The sequence below is a fragment of the Musa acuminata genome, chromosome BXJ2-8 (assembly GCF_036884655.1).
Source record: "Musa acuminata AAA Group cultivar baxijiao chromosome BXJ2-8, Cavendish_Baxijiao_AAA, whole genome shotgun sequence".
Lineage (NCBI taxonomy): Eukaryota > Viridiplantae > Streptophyta > Magnoliopsida > Zingiberales > Musaceae > Musa > Musa acuminata.
Window position 1 is genome coordinate 10,139,730 of NC_088345.1, and position 25,001 is coordinate 10,164,730.

Here is a 25,001-nt window from a genome sequence, read left to right on the forward strand (position 1 = left end):
AGATACATGGTGGGGGTGCTTCGACTGGCATTGTACCTCAAAACCACGGAGAAATAGAACACGCAACATATCAAATCAGAACAACATATCAAAATACGAGACGAGTCTTATCTTTAAAGAGACTGTTTCCGCATGATTTGAATCCTGATCTGCGATCGTCGCAAAGGAACGATCTTATCATCCGATCTTCATGTATTAAAATACATGAGAATTAGTTCTATGTCTCCATTCTACGGCGACGGTGTATCTTTATACGGGTGTCCATTCTGTAGCCACTTTGGAATCACAGTCTGCCATCCAAGAGTTCAAATCGATCAATTTGGACCTCTAACAAGTAATCCCTTAACTATTATGACATGGTAAAAGTAAGAAGACGACGAAAATTAACATGGTTGGGATCGTAAGTTACATCTGCTGATGCATGCAGATGTAGAGGATAAGAAAGCTATTGTTGGATTCATCACCTTGGAAGGGAAGGGATGACCACATTCTGGAAGAACACTTCATCCAGTAACTGGCAAAACAACAATTACAGTCCTCCATTGCATCTAAGGGAAGAAGCTCAACAGCTTCCACTGTGCTCACTGCCAAACCACCATTTCGGTTTCAGGAACAAGACAGCGGTGGACTATCGAATTCAAACTCTCACGAACAAGACTTTCCATGGCGGAAATATAGAGCCAAAATGCTGAGCTAATGGATTCATATCTAATAGTGGGGAGTGTTGAACTGACCATTTCTTTTTGGTGTGTCGGTTCTGAAACATCGCAATGCAATGACGAGATTTGATCTTTCCTTCCACGTTGTTGTCGATAACTGCAATCCATCAATGGAGTAAACGCTCTTCACATGCATGTCTTTTCCTTAAGACTTTGTTGTGCGGTACACCACTTGACCTCATGCTTAGGATTGACCTATACCTAATCTGCCGACGTCTAGAATGGCAGCTTTTCTCAGCGCAGTCGAAGCCGAGCTGTTCGTCCATCTTAGGATTGTCAACAATGGCAGCTCATTCCTATGAATAAAGAAGCATCATCTCCTTCAGAATCACGCATATAGTTTATATCAGTGAGAAGAGCTCATGTATAAGATTTAGTTGTCGGCTAGCTTAGTTGGTAAATATTTTGACAGCATATCTTAAGATTCTGGACTTGAATCTCATATTCATGACTCTTTTTTTTTTGTAAAAAAATCTATATAACCAATAAATTATATATTTTTAAAATATATTTATATATTTAATATATATTTTGAGAAAGAGGTTTATGTAAATGTATAGTTGTGGAATGCTTTGAGTGTTTAACAAATAATATTAAATATGTATTGATGCAAGTGTTGTTTGATAAAATCATATTTCAAAAGTCATAGGATGCTTTGACTTTAGAGAATGTTATAAAATACTTTGAAAACTTTGAACATTAATACTTTGAGAATGTTATAATGTAGCATCGAGGTCAAATATGATTTTTTTTTAAATAATCAAATTATCAAATGCTAATTGACAGTTCAAACGTGTATTAGGCCTTTAGTGCATATTTAAGATTTATTCCCAAAGGCATCCATAAGCTACTTTAAGATTTGGTTGGCCATGAGTTGATGTAGTTGATCCAAACATGATTTTAGAGTTTTTCACAAAACAATAGATTTTTATGCTTAATATTAGAGTCGTATTTTAAAATTAAATCTATTTTAGATCTATTTTATATTAATACTCACAAAAGATACTATTTGGTTTTGATTTATAATGCTTGAACGATTTATTTATATTGTCGATCTGTTTTTATATATAATTTGTTCTGTCATTTACTTGGGAGAGATGTGAAGTTTTCTATATTTGATCGATGGACTACTATTGATAGTTTGCTATCGACGATAATATTATTGAAGGCAATAGCCTTCGATGGTCGCTAGCCCAATCACGAGTATTAGCTTCATATGCAGCAGAAGCAACATGGGGTGCGGTAGCCTTATAGTAATTGACTTGCCTTATACTAATTACAAGCGTCTTGCAAGCCAATCACGTGAATGATGATATATATGATACGCTACACAATCTTTTTTGTTATTATTATTATAATATTTATCACTTTATATTAATGATGAATATATTGTGATATCTTTGGATTTATACAATAGGAATTAGATCATGATGAGATCATGATAATGAGACCAATTCGCCTATAAACATAGACCATAAATATTCATAATCATATGTTACTCAAGAGAGACATCGAGATAATCGGATTGATCGGTGTGCTATATATCAATCCATATGATGGAGTTAGCTAGCCTTATAGCTGCTTGTGTGGTGATACTAGGGATATATTGTAAGTGCTTATTGAAGAATGAGTTCATTGAATGATCCGCTTATGGAATGCTGGTTGGTTAATGATACCTCATCGTCAGACAATGATTTTGCAGTCTCAGTTATATGTTTGGTCCTTAAACTTGAGATACCAAGAATATCCTATATAAGTACTCCACTATTTGATACTAGACTTATGTTAGGACCATTTTTCTGAGCTTTTGAATAATGTTTATTGAGTCTGTTTAGTCCAATTGTTTATTAAGTCGGTTTGATTCAATTAGAGTCAAGTAGAGGTTTATTTAATATTTATTTATGATTAGAGTTCAAGTCCTAATGGACTCTGAGTGGAACTCTATAAATAGGGATGTAACTATTTCTTTTCGGTTATATATGAAAAACACTATTCTGTCTTTTGAAAAACCCTAAGAGGTCGATCCCCTCGAAGCCATCCCCTTTCTCTTCTTCTTTTTTACAATAACTCTAAAGTCTTCCCGGCGCCGACCACCCCTGCTTTCCTTCTCCTCCACCGCTGCCGTTGTGCCCCGGCCAGCAACCTTCTCACCTCGCCTCCTCACTGCCCGCATCTCGCTCGAGCGAGAAGGGCCGCGGCCACCGTTTCCCAGCCAACAGACCACCCATCGTCGCTTCTACCGTCGGCGATGCTGCCCTAGCTGCACCGCCATCGCTGCCCTCCCTTGGTTGCAACTATTGAATCTCGTATTTTGATGATGAAACTACTTGATATATGTTTATGATTTAATCTGCGTTTTGAGTGACGCAGAATGCTTCGATCAGGATAAGACAATTAAAGCAGGAAAATCATGTTGTGCCGAAGGAACATGTTAGAAGATTAGACGTCAGGCCGGTGGATCGGTCGACGTATCGACAGAAGGCTTCAGGCCGTGGACTCAGGCATCGGGCCAAGAAGAGTGGGTATTGTGCCAAGGATATCGGAGTTGCGGAGTCAACTGGCCGATTGGGCAATAGGCTGCAGGAGAGGATGATGCGCCGAAGAATCGGACGAAGCGTCGAGGGACCAATGACATGCCGGACAACTTGGTTAAATTGCTTAGGATTAATTGTCTCGATCGAAGTTTTGTTTTAAGTGTGCAAGATTAACTACGATGAAAGTTAGACAAGCAACAGGAGTTGCGCCGGAGTCAAGATCATGATCACGTTGGGAGTTCGAGAGTTCGACGGAAGTTCGGACGGTCGTCGGAGGTTCTGCGAGAACAGATCCGAGAAGTCCAGACGCTTGCCAAGCGAAGCTCGTCGGAACTCACCAAGTGGATCGTCGCAAAGTCCAGGAGTTTGCCGGAAGTCCGCAGAAGAATCACCGAGGGTTCATCGGATGATCGACGGAAGTTCGCCGGAAACTCGCCAGAAGAAGCGATTGACGCATCGGAGCAAAGCTGCAGAAATTATCTTAGATTTAATCGTAGTTAGCACGTTGATTAAGTTGGAAAATGGGAGGTGATCCCATTAGCTTAATCTTGGGGCAATTGGGCCCCTGAAAAGATTGAAATTGGGCTGAATGGAGCTAACCATTCGGACCCTGATTGCACCAGGAGGTGCAACCGCCTAGGCCAGGAGGTGGCACCGCCTGGGCTAAGTCTCCCAGGGAGACTGGGCGGTGCAACCGCTCCAGCCAGGAGGTAGCACCGCCTGGGCTCAGTCTCCGAGCGAGACTGGGCGGTGCAACCTCCCCTGACAGAGGTAGCACCGCCTGGGCTCGGTCTTCGAGCTCTGGCAGGAGAGGTGCAACCGCCTCAGTCAAGAGGTGGCACCGCCTGGGGCTCAGTCTCCGAGCCAGACTCAGGCGGTGCAACCGCCCCTGACAGAGAGGTGCAACCGCTTGGGCTCAGTCTCCGAGCTCTGCCAGGCGGTGGAACCTCTCCAGTCAGGAGGTGCAACCGCCTGATCCCGGAATTCCGGGATTTGATCGTTTTGAGCTCCAAATTTGAACTGGGTTGGGGCTTATAAATACCCCACCCATTCGGCACAGAAAGAGCAACAGACCTACACCGAAATCTTGATTCTTTCTGTGATTCTAAGAGCTCAAAATTGTTGTAAAGCCTTTAAGTCTCCTCCTTCTGTTCTTTAAGCTTTTGAATTGTAAAAGTGAGGAGAGAAAGGTTCTGTAAGGGTTGTCTCCTGAGCCTATCAAAAGGAGTGAAACTGTAAAAGGGCAGTTGGCCTTCGCCCATTGAAGGAAGGCAACTAGTTGACGTCGGTGACCTCGTTGGAGGAGGAAGCCAAAAGTGGAGTAGGTCAAGACTGACCGAACCACTCTAAATCTCTGGTTTGCTTTTATTTCGAGTACCTTATCATTACTGCAAACCTCCTACATAACTACTACTCTCTGCGCCTTTACGAACAAGTTCTAAGTGCTGATCTTTTCGAATCTGCATTCAGACGTAAATCTGTGTTTTTTGTACGATCAGCTTACGTTTGTATTTTGATTCTGCAAAACTGTCTTCTGCGCTTTTATGAACTAGCTTCTAAGTTTAGATCCCTTTGAAACTGTTTTAGACGCAAACTACGTTTAGACGTAAAACTGCGTTTAGACGCAAACTGCGTTTAGACGTAAAACTGCGTTTAAACGTAAACTGCGCAAATTGTGTTTAAACATAAAACTGTGTTTTAGACGTAAACTTCTTTTAAACGTAAAACTACGTTTAGACGTAAAACTACGTTTAGACGCAAACTGCGTTTAGACGTAAAACTGCGTTTAGACGTAAACTAAGTTTAGACGCAAAACTGTGTTTAGACGCAAACTGCGCAAACTGTGTTTAGACATAAAACTGTGTTTTAGACGTAAACTACTTTTAGACGCAAACTGCGTTTAGACGCAAACTGCGTTTAGACGTAAAACTGCGTTTAGACGTAAACTGAGTTTAGACGCAAAACTGCGTTTTGACGTAAAACTGTGTTTAGACGTAAAACTGCGTTTAGACGCAAACTGTATTTAGACGCAAACTCAGTTTAGACGTAAACTGTGCTTAGACATAAACTGCGCTTAATCTTAAGTAATCTTAGAATCGGCTTTTACATCGAAATCGTTTTTATCGGACGAACGCAGCTTTCGTTTTTAAATCGCTGAAAGATTTCCGCTGCACTAATTCACCCCCCCCCCCCCCCTCTTAGTGCTCTCTATCCTAACAGCAACTTCGGTCGTGCGATCTATCGGCGTCGCTGTTTTTGTGGTGCGATAGAAACAGAGCAGCCACCGGTCCCTCTGCTGCCGCAGGCGCCGGTTGCCTCTACCATCGCCGCTGTTTCTCGGCCATTTCAACGCCACCCCTCTCCTTCGTTGTTGAGCCACCACTGCTGCTAGCCACCGTGCGATGACCGTCGCACGCCTCCCAGCAGCCAATCCTCCTTACTCTGCATCAGTAGTGCCAGAAACAGGGCAACTCACCGGTTGCCCTTGTTCCCAACGGTGACACCGCCGACTCCTCCTTCTCCACCGCTGCCACTGCTTCTCGGCCGCACGATCATCGTCGCACCGCCGTTGCCAGCATCGCTAGTGACTCCAGTTGTGGTGTGATAGAAACAGAGCACCCTGTTTCCCATCTCCAGCATTGCAACTTCCCGCCCAACGACAACACTCGCTGCCTTTTTCTCCACCGCCGTCGCTGCTTCTCGATCGCTCGATCACCGCCGCCTGCCTCCCAACCGCAACCGTCGCCGTGCCCACCCCCCTCCCCCTTGGGTCGCAGCCGTAGCCGCCGATTGCCACAGCCCTCGGTGCAACGGTTGTAGAAACAGAGCTTCCTCTGTTATTGCAGCCCCCGTCGATCCCGGTCGCGACCCTCGCTGCCTCCTTCTCCACCGCCAACACTGCGCTCTGGCCAGCAACCACCGCTGCTACTAGCCACTGCAGCCTTCTCCTCAACTACTTGTGATCCTTCCGGTCAACTCCTTCGGAGCCACCACACAACAATAAAAATAGTGGCACCCTCTGCTGTCGCAGCCGCCGATTGTAACCACCGTCGTCGCTCCCGACCAACAACCAACCCCTTGTTCTGCAGCAGCCACCCTCCAACAGCGAATGCAGCAACCGCAGCAAGTACACTGCCTTGCCTCAACCCCAACAGCGCATGCAACACCAATTCCTCTTCTCAACCTCGACCGCATCAACGCCGCCTCTCCCTTGCTTAGCATATTCTGCCACGACCACAGGTTGCCATCACCATAGGTTGCCATCTCTGCAGCCTCAACCCCATTGCTCGTGCTCGCCCCTTGGGTCGCAGTAGCTATAGCCACATCAATGTAGTCGCCTTCCAACCCTGACGCTCTCACCTCACGCAGCGATAGAAACAGGGCAGCTACTCTTCCTCCAACGCAGCGACTATAGCACTGCCCGTGGCGTCCACCTCCTTGGAAACTTTGCATTGACAGTGTTGATGCCCTTGACCGACACCAAAAATAGGAGTTGAGATTACAAATTTGCAGTCTTACGCAATAACCACTGATAACTCGGTGAAAGCACAAATGTAAGCATTAGAAATCAGAATTGAGAATCGACTGTAAGAAACACTTAATAATTTCAAAAAGAGCCTATTGGAGAGCCTCAGTAAATTTCAATAAAATGGGGGCTCAAGTTCTACGTTGCACAGATCTGAAAATATAGGAAAAGGGCCCCAAGATTGTGACACAAATTACTCACACATGAAGATGGAATTTCTGAGATGGAAAGATGGAGATCCGACCAATTGGATCTCTAAGGCAGAATTTTTTTTCCATTTTCACAGAACCCCAGAAGAATCCAAGGTAGAAGTGGCCTCAATCCAGCTCAAGGGAGATGCACTCTAGTGGTACGATTGGTATGAAACTTTCCACAGAGTTCCTTCGTAAGAGCAGTTCAAAAGAGGGCTTTTTGTTCGCTTTGGCCCATCCGAATATGAGAATGTTGATTGCCAGCTCGCTAAAATTCGTCAGACTTCTATAGTGTTAGAATATCAGAGTAGGTTTGAAAGATTATCAAATCAAGCTAGAGATTGGTCGGACCGACAACTTCTAGATACATTTATTGAAGGGCTTATTCTAGAGATCCGGTGTGAAGTTAAGGCTCGTCAACCCCGCACTATGATAGTTGTGATCTCATTTGCAAATCTACACGAGAAAAGAATTAGCAAGGAAAGATCAGCAAGGGGTTTGTACTATGATGAAAAATGGAGTATGGAGCACCGATGTAAACAAGGGCAACTTCTGATGATTGAACCAATTGGAGAGGAGCCAAAAGCTAAGAATGTGGACTCCGATTATGAAGGTATAAATTCTAATGAAGACGTTGAACCTACTGTACATACAATGCATACATTAGTCGACTACTTTAACCTGCAAACTATGGAAGTTGCCAGAACTCTAGAGCATCAGCCTATTATAGTTTTGATTGATACTGGTAGCACTAACAATTTTTTGGACAGTGAGACTATTGACCGATTGGCCCACCACATTGAAGACTATGACAGCTTCGCAGTAAAAATCGTTGATGGATGGATTTTCACTTGTGATAGCAAAGGTTCAAAGATAAAATTGATTATACAGGGTCAAAAGTTTCATGTAACGATTACTACACTGAAAGACCAACCTGTTGCTTACACTATCAAAAAGTGGAGACCATACTTACTTGATCAACGGGTTGTGATGCGTTGCAGATAGTCTATGACTAAAGTGCTGAAAGAGAAGCTCCCCGAGATTGATGCTGCTCAGCCTTGAGGACAAGGCTGATTTGAAGAGGGAGAAACTGTTAGGACCCTTTTTCTAAGCTTTTGAATAATGTTTATTGAGTTTGTTTAATCTAATTATTTATTGAGTCGGTTTGGTTCAGTTAGAGTCAAGTAGAGGTTTATTTAATATTTATTTATGACTAGAGTTCAAGTCCTGATGGACTCTAGGTGGAACTCTATAAATAGGGATGTAACTACTTTTTTTCGGTTATCTATGAAAAATACTATTCTATCTTTTGACAAACCCTAGGAGGTCGATCCTCTCGAAGCGATCAAGGAGGGTGATCCCCTCGAAGTGATCATCCCCTTTCTCTTCTTCTTTTTTACGATAAGACTTTAGAGTTTTATCATTTGGTATCAGAGCGACGATAAGACTTTAGGGTCTTACCAACTTATAGGTCTGAAAGTTCTAAATCTAGTATAATCGATCATCAAGAGTGGCAATCAACCTTACGAGAGTAATTGAGTATCAATAGAAGATCATCTACTCTTGGTATTACGAGAGGAATATCTCATGTGTCCTTACTTGGGTAAATCCCTAGCTAGAGTCAATCGGATTGTGATGAATCTGATAAGCGTGAGACTCAGATTGAGATAGAATGAGTTCTCTGGGAGAATCCGATTAAAGTGAGACTCAGATAGATTTTGTATGGGCCTGACAACACCATACTCGATATATGATCTCTAAGGTATTAGGTGAATGAGAGACTGTAGACGAGTACAAGAAATTGATAATTGTAATTCGGGCACGCAACTCTCCAATATTATTTGAAGAACTCTATGACAAGTTGACTAAGTATGAGACGTATTTGAAGTATGAGACGTATTTGAAGCGTGAGGATAAGTTACTCGGACCAACCATCACAACTTCAATCAGTCAAAAGTCTAAGAGGAAGAGCAACCAATATAATAAAAACGTCAACAAAGGTTTGGCCAAGATGTCTCCTGACCCTATGGTCCCAAACAAACCATTATTTATTTGCATCATCAATATTTCTATCAATGTGGCAACTCCAATAACCATCAGCCCTGGGGTCCTAACCTCACAAGTCAACAAAGAGTCATATGCCAGCTGTGTGATAAAGTCGGACACTCTACGAAAGTCTATTGATCTCGACCCAGACTCCTTGCTCTATCATAGTGGCCTTAGGCAAATCTCATGACTACTCTAACTACTAGTTAACTTAATTGGATTGTAGATTCTGGCGCCTCTCATCACATCACCTCTGATCTTCAAAACATGTCCATCCATAACAACTATGACAGAAATGCAGATATCATCATTGATGACAGTAAAGGAATTCCTATTACTCATACTGATTCCACGATGCTAAATTCACATACTATAACTTTTATACTCGATGATATTCTATGTGCACCTCACATTAAACGAAACATAATTTCTATTTCTCAATTCTTTAAACACAATAATACTTTAATTGAATTCTTTCCGGATACTTTTTTTTGTCAAGGATTTGAGCACGGGGGCATCCTTAGTCCAAGACCAAAATAAAGATAATATTTATGAATTGTCGTCAGCTCTATAAATAACCCGGCCCACTATTCACTCTTTGGTTGCAACTTCAATTGGTGTGTGACATTATCGTTTTGGTTATCCCTCGTCCCTTATCCAGTAGAAATTACATTCTTTTTTTTTTTTAATCAAGTAGCTTTATAGTGCATTATGACACTTGTCTTAGCAATAAAAGTCATAGATAGCCTTTTGGCATATCCTCCTCTAAACTATTTGAAATTATTTATATCAATGTTTGGGGCCTGCTCCAACCATTTCTTTTGACAAATTCAGATATTATGTTATTTTTATAGATTATTTTATTAAGTATATATGGTTATATCTTCTTCACCATAAATATGAAGTTTTCATAATCTTTACCAACTTTAGAAAGTTGATCGATAACTACTTTTAGTCTACAATCAAAATAATTTACTTTGATGGTAAAGATGAATATCAAGTTATGACATCATGTCTCTCAGATTATGGTATACAACACCTCAAATCATCCACATATACTTCTCAACTAGTTGGCTCTATCGAACGCAAACATCAACATATAGTTGAAACTGGCATCTTTCTCCACTTCAATTCTATGCCTTTACCGATATTGATTAGGTATGGAACTTTGATGATAGAACATCCATGTTGGGATATACTATCTTCCTTGGAGCTAATCCAATCAGTTGGAGTTCTAAGAAGCAAAAGATAGTCACACGGTTTATAAATGAAACTGAATACTATGATATCGCCACCACTACTGCAGAACTCAAATGGGTCACGAATCTGCTCAAGGAACTCAACATCAACTCCACTCTTATTTCTACAATATATTGTGATAACGTCGGAGCTACCTACCTATGCACCAATCTAGTGTTCCACTCACGCATGAAACATATTATCATCAACTTCCACTTCGTGCAAAATCAAGTTGTCCGACATCAACTACGTGTTTCGCACGTACATATAGCTAATCAAGGCTCACTCACAAAGTCTCAATCGCATAAAAAAATATCACTATTTTGTTGATAGAAATTCTTCCTCTTAACCTATATAAATAGAAATAACATATCAATAAACTTCCAACAAAAACATATCTTCTATCAAAAGAACAGTAGCACCGCATTGTTCACGCACTACGCTGAAGAATGTCAACCTGTAGATGCTCTGCAGCCCGAATCGGTGATCGACAATATCGTCGTCTATTCGTTATCACAAGGCTTCCTCAATGGAATGTCGACCGTCACTGCTAATCCTCGACATTGCACAAGCTCTCGATTTCATGGGTTTCATCCTAGTAGCCAACCCTTCCTATGTGATGGGGATATAAACAGGAATAACCTTTGTATAGGAACAAATACTAGAAGACCAAAATACGCAGCGGAATAAAATGGAAACACAATCAAACAGAACACTAAGATATACGTGGAAAACCCCTTCAATGTGAAGGGTAAAAACCACGAGGCAAACTAGAGATAATCCACTATGAGAATAATGAATGTACAAATCTCAATCTCTTGCCCAAAACCCTAGCAACAACCACAAGAGAATAACTGGGATACAAGGATCACGTCACTGCCCACAATATCTAAAACCTCCCAAGTAATCACAGCAAGAGCCTACTGTAGATTTGATCTAACCTGAGATGAGAACACTACTAGATGATTGAGAACAGTCTCTCTGCGTTGTCCTTGTCTTCTTCCCTTTCTTTCTCTTCCTTTTCTGCCTTGTTCTCCTTCTTCTCTTTGGAATCTCGTTGCTACCAAGATCTGCCTCGTTGCTGCCCTTTTATAGCTTTAATCTGCATCTAAAACGCAGCCACCACACCTCCCTAATATTAATTAGGGTTAGGTTAAGAGGGGGTGTGGGCTGATAAAGCCCACATGGGCTGAATATGGGTCATCAGCCCAACAACCTCCCCCTTTAGCCCATAAGGGAGGCTGTCCCATGACTCCTCAATGTGAAGCCATGCCGACCAACTGTCAGCATATCTCCTGTCTTTCTTTTGGTAAGGTCTTCGTCAACATGTCTGCTCCGTTGTCATCTGTATGAATTTTCTGAAGCTACAACTGCTTCTCTTCAAATACATTTCGAATCCAGTGGTATCTGACATCTATATGCTTTGACTTGGAATGAAACATTGGGTTCTTACACAAATGGATGGCACTTTGGCTGTCACAATGCACCACATAATTTTTCTGTTTCAGCCCCAATTCTTGTAAGAATTCTTTCATCCATAACATTTCTTTGCATACCTCTGTAGCAGCAATATATTATGCTTCTGTGGTAGAGAGAGCAATACACCTTTGTAACCTGGATTGCCATGACACAGCTCCCCCTACAAAAGTAAATACATAACCTGAAGTAGACTTCCTCGTATCTAAATCTCTTGCCATATCTGCATTTGTGTAACTTGTTAACACAGGTGGTCCACCTCCAAAGCTTAAACAAACCTTAGAGCTCCCTTTGAGATATCTAAAAATCCACTTCACTACTACCCAGTGCTCTTTGCCTGGATTTGCAAGAAATCTGCTAGTAACACCCACTGCATATGCGATGTCTGGCCTCGTACATACCATTGCATACATTAAACTTCCAACTGCTGAAGCATAAGGAACCTTTTGCATTTTCTCCTTCTCCTCATCACTTGACGGACTCTGTTTTGAGCACAACTTGAAGTGACCTGCAAGAGGAGAACCAACTGGCTTAGCATTGCTCATACTAAATCTTTCCAATACCTTCTCGATGTATTTCTCCTGTGACAACCAAATCTTCTTGTTTTTCCTATCATGCCTAGTATTTGCTTTGCTGGCCCCATGTCCTTCATTGCAAAAGACTCATTCAGTTCCTTCTTCAACCTGTTAATTTTAGACATATCTTTCCCAAGAATAAGCATGTCATCAACATAAAGTAAGAGAATAATAAAATCCTCACCAAACCATTTGATGTACACACAATGATCTGAAGCCGTTCTTTTGTATCCATTTTCTGTCATAAATGAATCAAACTTTCTGTACCACTGTCTTGGAGCTTGCTTTAGCCCATACAAGCTCTTCTTCAACTTGTAGACAAAATTATCTTTACCTTTGACTTTGAAGCCTTCTGGTTGCTCCATATAAATTTCCTCCTCCAAATCACCATGAAGGAAAGCTGTCTTCACATATAACTGCTCAACCTCCAAGTCCTGGCTAGCAGCAATACCAAGAGCAACACGAATAGAAGACATTTTAACAACAGGAGAAAATATCTCTTCAAAGTCAATACCTTTCTTTTGACCAAAGCCTTTCACAACCAATCTAGCTTTGTACTTTGGTTGAGAACGATATTCTTGAGTCTTCAACCTAAAAACCCACTTGTTTTTCAAGGCCTTCATTCCATTTGGTAGCAGCACCAAATCATAAGTGTGGTTCTTCTGAAGAGCATCCATCTCTTCCTGCATAGCAACTAACCACTTCTCTTTCTGCTCACTCTCAACTGCTTCCTGGTAACTCTCTGGTTCACCTGCATCAGTAAGCATCACATACTCATCTGTAGAGTATCTTTTGGAAGGTTGACGTTGTCTAGAAGATCTTCTCAACTGAGGTTCTGTGGGAACTTGCTCTCCTACTTCTTCTTGCTCAACATGTCCTGCAGGTAAATCAACATCAGGCTCTAAACTATTTTCCTGCACATCTCCCCCATCACCCTGATATACTGGAGAAATAACTGGGTCACAATCTGCTAATCCTTCTGCAGAAGTCTTGGCTGGTGCCTTCTTCTTCAAATCCTCAAAGGTTTGATCCTCAAAGAAGACCACATCTCTGCTCCTGAACACCTTCTGCTTTTCTGGATCCCAAAGCCTATAACCAAACTGATCATGTGAGTAACCAAGAAAAATACATTCTTTAGACTTACCATCCAGCTTGGACCTCTCATTGTCTAGAATATGTGCAAATGCGCGACAACCAAACACTCTCAAATGCCTATAGGAAACATCTTTCCCTGACCATACATGCTCTGCAACATCACCATCTAGGGCTGTACATGGTGATAAGTTGATCACATCAACTGCAGTCCTCAAAGCCCCATCCCAAAACCTTTTGGGTAGCTTGGCCTGTGAAAGCATACATCTGATCTTTTCCATGATGGTGCGGTTCATCCTCTCTGCAATTGCATTATGCTGAGGTGTACCAGGAACTGTCATCTCATGTTGGATCCCATGTGACTTGCAATAGTCATTAAACAATCCCGTATACTCACCACCATTATCTGATCTTATGCATTTCAATTTCCTTTCTGTCTCCCTTTCAACCCTGGCATGAAACTCTTTGAAGACATTAATAGCCTGATCTTTGGTCTTCAAAGCATAAGCCCAAACTTTCCTGGAAAAATCATCTACAAAAGTGACAAAATAAAGTGCACCACTTATACCAAGAACATCAACAGATCCACCAAGAGTTTTTGTCCTCAAAGGACCACATACATCTGTATAAACACGGTCTAAGGCATGCATTTTTCTAGACAAAGCAGCACTAGCAAATGAAACTCTATGTTGTTTACCAACCAAACAATCAATACAAGGGTTCAGATGTATACCTCTGAGATCTGGCAATACCTCTCTCTTGGAAAGAGCTTGCAGCCCCTTCTCGCTCATGTGTCCCAATCGCCTATGCCACAATTGCATACTGAAGTCTTTCTCTGTAGCATTTAACTGCTCACCATAAGCTTTAGCCTGCAACCTGTACAAAGTATGACATTTCTTTCCACTAGCTATAACAAGAGAACCCTTACAGAGCTTCCATTGTCCTATGTGAAATCTGCTTTCATACTCTTCATCATCTAGTCTTCCAACTGAAATTAAATTCAGCCTCAAGTCAACCACATGCCTCACATCCTTAAGTACCAACTTGCAGCCAAGGTTGGTCTTTAAATGGATATCACCTATGCCAATGATGTCTGCTGTGCCATAGTTGCCCATCTTGACAACACCAAAGTTTCCAGACCTGTATGTAGCAAAAAACTCTCTCCGAGGTGTAGCATGATAAGAAGCACCTGTGTCAACCACCCACTCAAGATCCTGACACACACAAGAAAAAATATCATCAGAAGGAGACAAAATCAAATAATCACCACCCTGCACTGTAGCTGTAGTATTATTCTTTGACTCTGTAGACTCCACTTCTTTTCCCTTTTTCTTGTTCTTCTTAGGTTGCTTATATTGGTTCTTGTAATGTCCTTTCTCACCATAGTTATAGCAAACAATATCTTTTCTTGATCTTGACTTGCTCCTACCCATACGTGAACTGCTTCTAGACTTTGACCTTCCTCTATTCTCTGAGATAAGTGCCTGTGAATCATTCTGAGATGTTGCTGAACTCTTTCTTCTCAACTCCTCATTCAACAAACTGCTTGTTACTTGACTCATAATGACAATACCATATGGTGCAGAATTACTAAGGGAAACCACCAGTGTCTCCCAACTTTCTGATAATGAACTGAGAAGTAACAATGCCTGCAACTCATCATCAAGAGACATTTTCATAGAGGATAACTGGTTAGTAATACTCTGCATTTCATTCAAATGCTCAGCAATAGAAGCACCCTCTCTATATTTTATGTTCACAAGTTTTCTGATAAAAAAAGCTTTGTTGCCAGCTGTTTTTCTTTCATAGAGACTTTCCAATTTTTTTCAAAGAGAATATGCAGAAATTTCAGTAGAAACATGGTGAAAGACACTATCATCAAGCCACTGTCTAATAAACCCAATTGTTTTTCGATCTAACCTCTTCCACTCATCATCTGTCATAGTTGTAGCTTTTGCACTATCCCCCTGCAAAGGTCCATACAAATCTTTGCAATACAAGAGATCTTCCATTCTTGGTTTCCATATCATCCAATTATTTCCATTCAAACTAATCATGCGAGAAATATTACTGGCCTCCATGTTCAAATACAAAAATTAAATCACCAAAACCCCGCTCTGATATCAGTTGATGGGGATATAAACAGGAATAATCTTTGTATAGGAACAAATACTAGAAGACCAAAATACGCAGCGGAATAAAATGGAAACACAATCAAACAGAACATCAAGATATACGTGGAAAACCCCTTCAATGTGAAGGGTAAAAACCACGGGGCAAACTAGAGATAATCCACTATGAGAATAATGAATGTACAAATCTCAATCTCTTGCCCAAAACCCTAGCAACAACCACAAGAGAATAACTTGGATACAAGGATCACGTCACTGCCCACAATATCTAAAACCTCCCATCACAGCAAGAGCCTACTATAGATTTGATCTAACCTGAGATGAGAACACTGCTAGATGATTGAGAACAGTTTCTCTGCGTTGTTCTTGTCTTCTTCCCTTTCTTTCTCTTCCTTTTCTGCCTTGTTCTCCTTCTTCTCTTTGGAATATCGTGGCTACCAAGATCTGACTCGTTGCTGCCCTTTTATAGCTTTAATCTGCATCTAAAACGCGGCCACCATACCTCCCTAATATTAATTAGGGTTAGATTAAGAATGGGTTCTCCTTCTTCTCTTTGGAATATCGTGGCTACCAAGATCTGCCTCGTTGCTGCCCTTTTATAGCTTTAATCTGCATCTAAAACGCGGTCACCATACCTCCCTAATATTAATTAGGGTTAGGTTAAGAAGGAGGTGGGCTGTGGACTGATAAAGCCCACATGGGCTGAATATGGGCCATCAGCCCAATACTATGCTGATTTCATCCACCCCTTCCTCCTGGCAGTATGATTCCTCGAGCAGCTGATGCGCAGGTCGGTAAGCCTCATCATCCATCAGGAACTCCACTTGATGAAAATATTCTATGACGTGTTCCAAGCTTGGTTCCACTCGCAGATCCTCACGAAGCACTACGAGCAGCACACGTACAGGGACCCGAGAGGTGCAGCCATAGCTTACAGAGGAACCGCAGCGACTACAGAAGGCCGACTCGCTATCTTCGCCGATCCTGCGCTGACCGTGTCCAGGTTCTCAACGACAGGGCCCGACGTCTTCGACGGCCAGATGACTCCGGCGGACGGCCTGAAGCCCGACATCGTCGCGCCGGGAGAGCAGATATGGGCTGGAGCTCAGCCAGCATATTGGATCCCATACTCGCAAATGGTTTGATATCTCTCCTGCGGCGATGCTAGATTTGGAGATCAGGTTTAAGGTTACCCGGCCATCAGATTCTGTCGGATTTGGGGAGATTGTATTCACCAGAAGCTTAGATCACACAATCAGGTTGCCATTGGCAGTTCTACCTACAGCCTTGAGATGATTTCTACCGAGAAAGACTTATAAAAGCCTGTAATAATGATAATGGAAGGAACAATAAGATGGAGATGCCAAATTAACTCATGAAAGAATGAGCTAACTCATGCATGACAAACGTTTTACATATCTAGTCTAACAAGAATTGCTCTCAGTTGTGTATCAATAGGATTTAAGCAGAAAATGATTTTGCAAATTAACCTAATTTGGAAACAACTAGACTAGCCAGCATAAATAAAATGGCCCTTATGAACAACAAGGTGATCATCCACATGGGTTCAATGAAATATGAGCTCTTTTAGAACCTCAGATACTGTAAAATACAGCATACTAAACAAACCCATCAAACAAAAGGATTAACCAGAATAAGGAAATTACTAATTTGGAAGTCTTGTAGGCATAACAGGTGAAGTCACCAAATTCTCCAGTAATACATTCAATATACGTGATACACCAATTTGGAAGTTTTTCGTCATCATCAAGTCTAAAAGCTGGCCGAAGCACCAACTCCACCCACCAATGGACTATGCTGGTGGCCACCAACCAGAACATTTTTAAATCGGCCAGTAGGCCCAAACATGCTGATCATCTTCTGACAAAAGCAATTATGAGTTGTTAATATGAGAAGATTAAAAGAACTTACTAACAATCAAAAGAGCGGTTGTGAATTAAAAATTAATATGCACTTGCTGACTAAAATAAGTGCAATGTATCATCGTCACTTATCAGGAAGCAGCAAAACCCCGTTGGAAAAAGTAGCTTTGTAGGGCCAGACTAAACCTTGAATGTTCAAGCCACACAATATAAATATCCAATATTGCTTGTAACTTAACTATTAAGTTAAGGCAGTCAATTTATGCTAATTACTTTGGAGATCTTACAGCTCCAAAAGAGTTGCACAAGACCAACATAAAGAATTGCCAACTGCTGTAGATCAAAAAAATCTTCCAAAAATCTTTGAGAAAGACGCTAGTGTCACGACCCAATCTAGTAAGAGATTTAGTCCATTAATTTCATTTGAACCTGAACCACGGATCAAAAATCCTTAGTCAAGTTAATAGTAATACACTCCTCAAACCTAAAAGTCAATCTAGGTATTTGTCCAATTCCGTTGTGGGACTAAATTAGGGTACCACAATCTTCATCACTTGCTTGGCGTCTTCATCAAGCGCCAACATAGTCTAGATCAAATCTTAGCATGGTACGCGTGAAGCCCAGCCCGATGACTCCATGCCGTGACATGTCCTTTGGTCTCATCCATAAGTAATCCTTTCTTTCTCAAGCCTCTCTCCTATGCCTAATACTAGATTGGCTTTCATACCAATTGTCATGATGCTACTTGATAGGATAACTAACCCATCAACTTTTTTGAGCATAAACCATGGGTCTAAAATGCTTAAGTCCACATAAACAGTAGTACATCTATCAAATCCTTGCAAGTCCATTAAACCTTTGCCACTTCTTTTGTGGATTAAACTGGAGTGTCACACCTAACCCTTCAGTTCATAAGGTTAATTGATAAGGGACAAGAGAAACCTGAGATTCATGTTTAGGTACTAATCTTATGAGGAATATAATCTCAGGTTAACATCAAACTATTCTAAGCATAAGCTTTTTAAATATCTTCTTTGCTATATTCTCAACACATATAAGAACAAACATGCACCCATTTTCATCCGGTTTCAGGACATAGTACATTAAACAACAAGGATTTTTGATCTAACAAGCTACCAGACAATAACTTGGATCTTTTCTTGTTCGCACAAAATCAGTGTAAATGCTAGAGATCATATGAATGGCAAGAATAATTGCATACTTGTTCCATCTGCCAAGGGTCATATGAATGCAATGAAAATAAATGCTAGAGATCTCAACACAGAAATGTACAAATTATGTATCCAGAATTCAATCATCTAACAGATGACCATATTTCACCTTATTTGACTTCATAGCAAGCCATGTTAAAATCATTAAGGTGTGTTCCATCTTAACAAAATATGTATCCATGAAATATCTCATATACTTTCTGAGTTTTACGTGATATCTTTAGATAAATCTTGTGGCTACTGATCAAAACTTCAAAGATGAAAGAGAAAACTACGTGCCAATCAGAATAGTGCAATCATAAGAACTCATCATAACAGGATAAGATGTTCATTTAGTCTACAAGACAAATGGGGGAACAAATTGAGAGATAGCCACAAAGAAAAAATCTGAAACTAGATGAGATATCCAAAGAGTCGTAAGAACAAAACATTGTTCATACAGAAAACACATCTAATTAGTGAGAACAAGGATTTCGAAGAAGGCCTTGACAAATAAAAGTCTTGTCAAGGTCTAAATCGGAGAGGTGAGAAGAGGAGTTTAAAAAGGTTGAATGAAGTCATGAACATCATCAAGATAGCAATAATCTCAAAATTAACCACTGAACCTGACTTTACAGTTCAACTTATGATATCTATAAGCTTAAAGACATTATTAGGTGACCTCAAAAAACATAGGGACCGTTTACATTGATTCAGTTATCAAATTTTAATAATATATGCAATTTCATACTTAAGGAAAGCTGGTATTACTTTAATTTTGACATTCCTGTTCTCTGCATTCTGATCTTCGTGGGATTCTCTCTCCAGTGGGAAGAGAATCACAAATCGCTAGCTATGGTTGTTTAGAAATTAACAAATAATTTGTAACCTAGCCCAATAGATTTTTCCCATAATGGAATTGAGTTAAACACCATTCCGTACAGCTGACGGGAAATCAACTATAGACAGTAGAGCAATCGTTATGAAAGAGATTGACCATAACATATGGGCAGAATGCATTAATCATGGGGATTTGAAATTTTACTTCTATACATATCTGTCATCCAATTCCAGGAGAGTACATGCTAAAACCTTGTATAACTCAACTGTACTTGCTTCTTGTTATGAGTATGCATGCACATCAAAAGAATTCAAGAAGAGATCATCATTATAGATTAATCTACTGTTGTAATTAATAACCAGCTGTAAAGAACAGAATTAAGAAAGAGATCTGGGACAACAGAAATGCAAATTTATAAAAAATTTCAATGCTTCTTAAAATAACCTAAATCAATTTTTAGAAAGGACGCAAGCATACCTCACCACGGATGCTAAACCTCCATTTGATTTGATGAAGCTGCCATTTGTCACGCTGCCATCGCCGCCCCATGATTACAACTCCCATGACAGCTGCAGCAACAACAACAGACCAAAATGTATTGGATTCCTTTGCATGGCAATACAAAGATGTTGCATGCCTCTTCCACCATACTTGGCAAGGAAGGTTAGGTCGATCAACTTCATCTTCACATAGTTTTGTATGCTCCCGAGGAGAATCCATAATCACATCCAAAGATCCTTCTGCCTCAAATTCGCTGTCACTTTTATGTGTTTCAGAGTGAACAGCAGCAGACTCAGAATCATCCAGCATACCCTGCTCCAATCCAGCCAAGTTTAGCTTTTGAAATCCAGTGCCCTCTTCGAATACCATGTCACGTGTAGATATTTGACTCCCTTTATCATAAAACTCAAAACTGTGCAGGTCATCATTGGATTCACTCTGCTGCCTTTCTTTACCCAGACTATCAAATCCATTATCAACACTAACCACTCCAGGAGTATGCCCCTCCGTTTCACTATAATTTTTGCTCGAGTCTGGTTCTACCGGGAGATTCTCATGCTCACTGGGTGGAAAAACAAAATGACCAGACATTAATAATGCAGAAGAAGACTCAAGTTTAGTTATGTCCTCCTGTTCTTCACTTTTATCAGTAGAGCTAAACTCATTCGGTCCAGGTGCAGCAGCATAGGCAGATGCTGTGAGAGACACGACCTCCCAGTCAGCTCCACGAGAAGAAGTTCCCTCTACCCCTTCTACATTGTCCGTCATATCGACTACAAATTTAAAGAGACTAACTAGTTCAGAGAGGGTTACGTCACCGGATGAACATAAACACACAAGCCGAAAACAACAAGGAGAAAAGATAAAGATACACTTCTAATAAGCTTAAATTGGACCAGGTCCTTTATTATTAATGTTAAAATGACAAATTAAAGTAAACAGAAATTTTCAATATAATAGATCGCATGAATTGATACGTGCAGCCGCAAAATTCATGCTGTAGATATTGAATAATAAATATAATGCCAAGTTTCAGTTAAAGCATCAAGCACCGAAAGATTAAAGAAAATAGATCATCTCCTCTCAAAACAAAAGATGCCAAGCGTAATAATTAATGTGTGTAACTGAATAACAAAAATTGAGAGAGCCAGAGGAGAGGAGATTTAACCAGTAGAGGACTCAATCCAGTTTCTGGAAATTAAACCAACCTATCATGATCAGCGAAAAGAAGACACATGAGATCAAATTATTCTTGTTCAAGGTAGTCTAATGATTAATGAAATGGATAAAGCTCGATTCATTCTTAATACAAGGAGCCATTCCGGTAGCAGTTACAGCTACAAGGAATCAATAGAAGGCCCCTAATTCCTTACATGCTCCAACATCCAAACAGAAAATATATTGCCTGGTGGACGGAAACCCACCAAAAGGATGCCACCAATCGAGGACCTAATCATCTGATCCAGGAAATGAACGAGTCGGATCCAGATAACAACAAATAATCAGCAGAAAACTCAAACATTAAAGAAGCACGAATACATCAAGATCGAGAACAAGGACGAGCTTTTTAACCTCGGAGGAGAGATCTTCGGGCGTGAATATGTGGTGAGCAGACCGACGACGACGAGACGGAAGAGAGGGGAAGAGATTGGTACCGAGGAATCGGCAAGAAGCCCTCCGGGCGAAGAAACGACTTGGGGAAGGAATGGCAATCGCGAGCCTCGATTCTTCGATTCCAAATATATTTAATTATTCTGAAATTTCGGAACCGATTCAGCCGGTGCTCTCCGTCCGAAAACCGGCTGTAACAGGTCAGCCCAGGCGATGGAGAAAATCGAGCAGTACTTTTCACACTCCCGTAAAACAGACCCAATTGAAAAATTACGACACGTGGAGGAAATATAGGACCTGTGGGTGTAAAATTGACGGTTAGGATCATCCGAGTACTTCTCCGGGTTTGTTTTGGTGTAGAAACAATTTCGATAGCTTGCTCAGATTGAAGACTATACATACACGAAAGAGGTTGCGTAGGGGCAGAAAAGACCGAATGCGGAACGAGTTACGTATGTTTGAATGGAGGAAAAAGACGAATCAATTGGCAAAATGCTCCTCAAATAAACCATCTGAATCAATTGGCATCTCTGCCTCGCAAACTGTATATATATTATCTTCGGCAACATAAAAATTTATGTTATTTATTTGGTAAATAAATAAACAAACTGAACTCATCATCTAAGGAAAGTAAAAGGTATATTTGGCAGCTCATGGATCAACTTTGGTAAGCAAAAGAGACAACAATCAATTTATTACCCATGCAAATGTGAGTTTGACACTGTACAAATATAGACTGGAAAACCGCAACTTGATGGCGTCGCGTTAGACTCTGCCACTGCCAGCCACCAGAAGCTCTTCCAGGACTAATCTTCTAGTCCTGTTGATGGTCATGAAGCAGAGGTACAGGTGCTCCTCCAGTTCATCCAGCTGTTGGTGGAAGCTTGCGAGGTTCTTGGTTATCTGCCGCGCGACCTCCTGCGTCAACCGCCGCCGGTGGCCGCCGTGCCGCTCGCAGAGCCTTAACAGGGTGAGCGTGTGCTCGGCCTCGTCGTGCAACCGTGCCACGAGCCGGCTAATGGTGTCCAGGTCCCGGTTCAAGATGTACGTCCCTTTGGCCGCTGCATCTAGCTGAGCGATCACCCTATCCAGCCTTCTCGCCGAGGCCAACCGAGACGAAGACGACAGGAACGGCGGTAGTGTCATCAAGGTTACCAAAGCGTGCATCGGTACACAAGCACCGATGATGACCGTCGAAGCCGCGAGGACGATCGCCGATATGGCCAAGGTTCGCTTGAGGCGGTTGATGAACCGAAGCTTTGCCCTCATCTTCTTGCAGCCTGACTCGAGCCTTTTGAGTAGGTCTGCAGAGCCCTCTTGAACTGCCCGGAATTTGCGTCGAGATGAAGCTACTGAATCGAAGGAGTTGGTGGTCTTGGAGACATCTGCGACGAAGTCGCCTATAGCCTGGAGGCCGTTACGTGACCGGCTGTCGGAGACGAGGGAACGAAGGGTGGCTTTGAGAGGGCGGTACCGACGTCGAATCCGATCGATGTCCTTCAGGAGAAGGCCGCAGAGGAGCGAGGCGCCGGCGGTCTCGGAGTAATAGTCGGAGATGAGGACATGGGTCTCAGGGTGGCAACGTTTTGCGAGGTGGGTAAGGATTTTGGTGACGGTGGGCTGGTCCGGGTCGAGGAGATGCTCCGCCAGGAGGTGACAAGAAGGGAGACGGGCAGCAGCGCTACTTCCTCTGGGCTTGAGGGCGGCACCATGGTCTAAGGTGAGATCCAGAACCTGAGCCCAGAATTCATGGTATGACTCGGTGCGGAAGGCGTTGGTGTACTCCTCGCACAGGTTGAAGCTTGAAGACGAGATCGGTGCCACCGCTTCACGTTTTCCTGTGATATATCTCACCGATCATCTTATTTCACGTACGTTACATCCACGCATCATATTTGCTCACAGGAAACAAGAAATAACAAGACAATCTGCACTCATCATGCATAACATTACCTATTTGGACTTGGTGTTTGCAGTCTCGAAAGAGATTTAACCTTATGTGCATCTCTTCTTTCTGCCCAAGTCTGTCAGCTGATTAAGATCGATGAAGGATGGGTCGTGAGGCTGTGGCTGCATAAAGAGAATTAAAGAAGACGAAGCGATGCAAACGGATCCGATCCTTTTATAAGCTCAACATTGTTGAGGAGCCTTCTTCCAATCTGACGGTGCAAGCTTGAAGCGTCTCTTTCTCGAGCAGCCTTGAAGTTTAAGGATAAGGATCTCGGGAAAGCTTGGACTTATAAATCCATGAGACTTGGAGGAGAGGCCACGGTGTTGGTGGAAGTTTGGAAGGGAGGACAATGGAGCGGGAGGTACTCGAGGGAAACCCGTGGTGATGCCGTGTTTTCGATATCAGCCGTCAATTCCGTTATCAACGGCCACAAAGTGGTGACTTATGCATGGATCGAGGAGAACGAGGAGCTCCTTTCTGTCGGACCCGTGGAAACAGAATCCGTTGCGCCCGTCTCCAACGGCGCTGATAGATATTGTCGATACGTGTCAACTGAACAAGGTGACATGTGGCACTCGATTCATGTATAAGATTTTATAATTGATTTATTGCTTATAAATATTCTCATGTTAGGAGTGCTAGAGGAAACAGAAACCAAAAAAAAGAATCAAAATGCTTTTATTAGGTCTCTTGATAATAAATATTAGAATATATTGTGATGGATAAAATAATGTAATTGACAAGTTGTCTTTTTCTCCGTTTAATGAATGGGATAAACATTGATGATTGCATATCATTGTCTTGATGTGAATCATCGTAAAGTTAATACAATCCGTTTTGATAACGAAGGTGCAAGTCCATCCAACGAGTCCATGGAGATCAAACGGGATAATTTGAGCGGGTAGTTAAGCCAACGGGTAGGATCTCAAGGTGTTGCTTGTTTTGTGGTGGTTGATTTGAGTCCCGAGGAGCGACTTTTTTGTCGAGACGGATTGGGTGTTGCCCTAATGTGTACCATAGTTTCGTCGAGACCCTACACAAATGGTCAGTGTTATGAGAATGTCGCAACCTAAACCTTTAAGTGATTAAGTTAATATAAGAGTAGAAAAGAGTTTAGAAGAGTTTAGCTTGATTCCCCCTGCCTCCTTTAGGTTTGGGGGTTGGCTTTTATACCTGGACAGTCGATGGTGTTACCCTAATGTGTACCATAATTTCGTCGAGACCCTACACAAATGGTCAGTGTCATGAGAATGTCGCAACCTAACCCCTCAAGTGTTTAAGTTAGTAGAAGAGTAGGAAATAGTTTAGAAGAGTTTAGCTTAATTCTCCCTACCCTTTTAGGTTTGGGGGTTTGCTTTTATACCTGGACAGTCGATGGTGTAAGGCCAATAATGAGTTAGAGTGCCCCTTATGTCACTCGAGGCTCATCAATGATAATGGCTCATGAACACACCCCTTTGTGGGTGGTGTCAG

The 25,001-nt window shown here is 41.7% G+C and overlaps 2 protein-coding genes across 5 annotated transcripts; both read right to left on the reverse strand.

Moving 5' to 3' along the window:
* Positions 1-17,096: 17,096 nt before the first annotated feature.
* Positions 17,097-21,920, reverse strand: LOC135619128 (ATG8-interacting protein 1-like). Of its 4 annotated transcripts, none has more exons than XM_065120832.1 (4): positions 21,539-21,678; positions 21,391-21,423; positions 19,943-20,739; positions 17,097-17,411 (listed from the first exon to the last, which is right to left on the reverse strand). In XM_065120832.1, the coding sequence occupies exons 3-4, from the start codon at positions 20,732-20,734 to the stop codon at positions 17,304-17,306; spliced, it is 900 nt and encodes a 299-aa protein (XP_064976904.1). In that variant the 5' UTR covers positions 20,735-20,739; positions 21,391-21,423; positions 21,539-21,678; the 3' UTR covers positions 17,097-17,303. The 4 variants fall into 4 exon arrangements, with proteins under 4 accessions (XP_064976904.1, XP_064976903.1, XP_064976902.1 ...); XM_065120831.1 differs by having other exon boundaries at positions 21,340-21,423; XM_065120830.1 differs by lacking the exon at positions 21,391-21,423 and having other exon boundaries at positions 17,097-17,408; positions 21,539-21,920.
* A 391-nt stretch (positions 21,921-22,311) lies between these two features.
* Positions 22,312-24,065, reverse strand: LOC103974296 (UPF0496 protein 3-like). The gene is made up of 2 exons (XM_018821787.2): positions 23,531-24,065; positions 22,312-23,415 (listed from the first exon to the last, which is right to left on the reverse strand). The coding sequence occupies exons 1-2, from the start codon at positions 23,580-23,582 to the stop codon at positions 22,343-22,345; spliced, it is 1,125 nt and encodes a 374-aa protein (XP_018677332.2). The 5' UTR covers positions 23,583-24,065; the 3' UTR covers positions 22,312-22,342.
* Positions 24,066-25,001: the final 936 nt, after the last annotated feature.

Coding starts and splice junctions, on each gene's coding strand:
- LOC135619128 (XM_065120829.1), bottom strand. CDS start 21,905: ATGATCCTAACCGTCAATTTTACACCCACAGGTCCTATATTTCCTCCA. Junction 20,740..21,538: donor CCGAAGATCTCTCCTCCGAG/GTTAAAAAGCTC, acceptor TTAAATTTGTAG/TCGATATGACGGACAATGTA. Junction 17,412..19,942: donor GGTTTAGCATCCGTGGTGAG/GTATGCTTGCGT, acceptor TGCTTTTGTCAG/AAGATGATCAGCATGTTTGG.
- LOC103974296 (XM_018821787.2), bottom strand. CDS start 23,582: ATGCACATAAGGTTAAATCTCTTTCGAGACTGCAAACACCAAGTCCAA. Junction 23,416..23,530: donor CAAACACCAAGTCCAAATAG/GTAATGTTATGC, acceptor GATATATCACAG/GAAAACGTGAAGCGGTGGCA.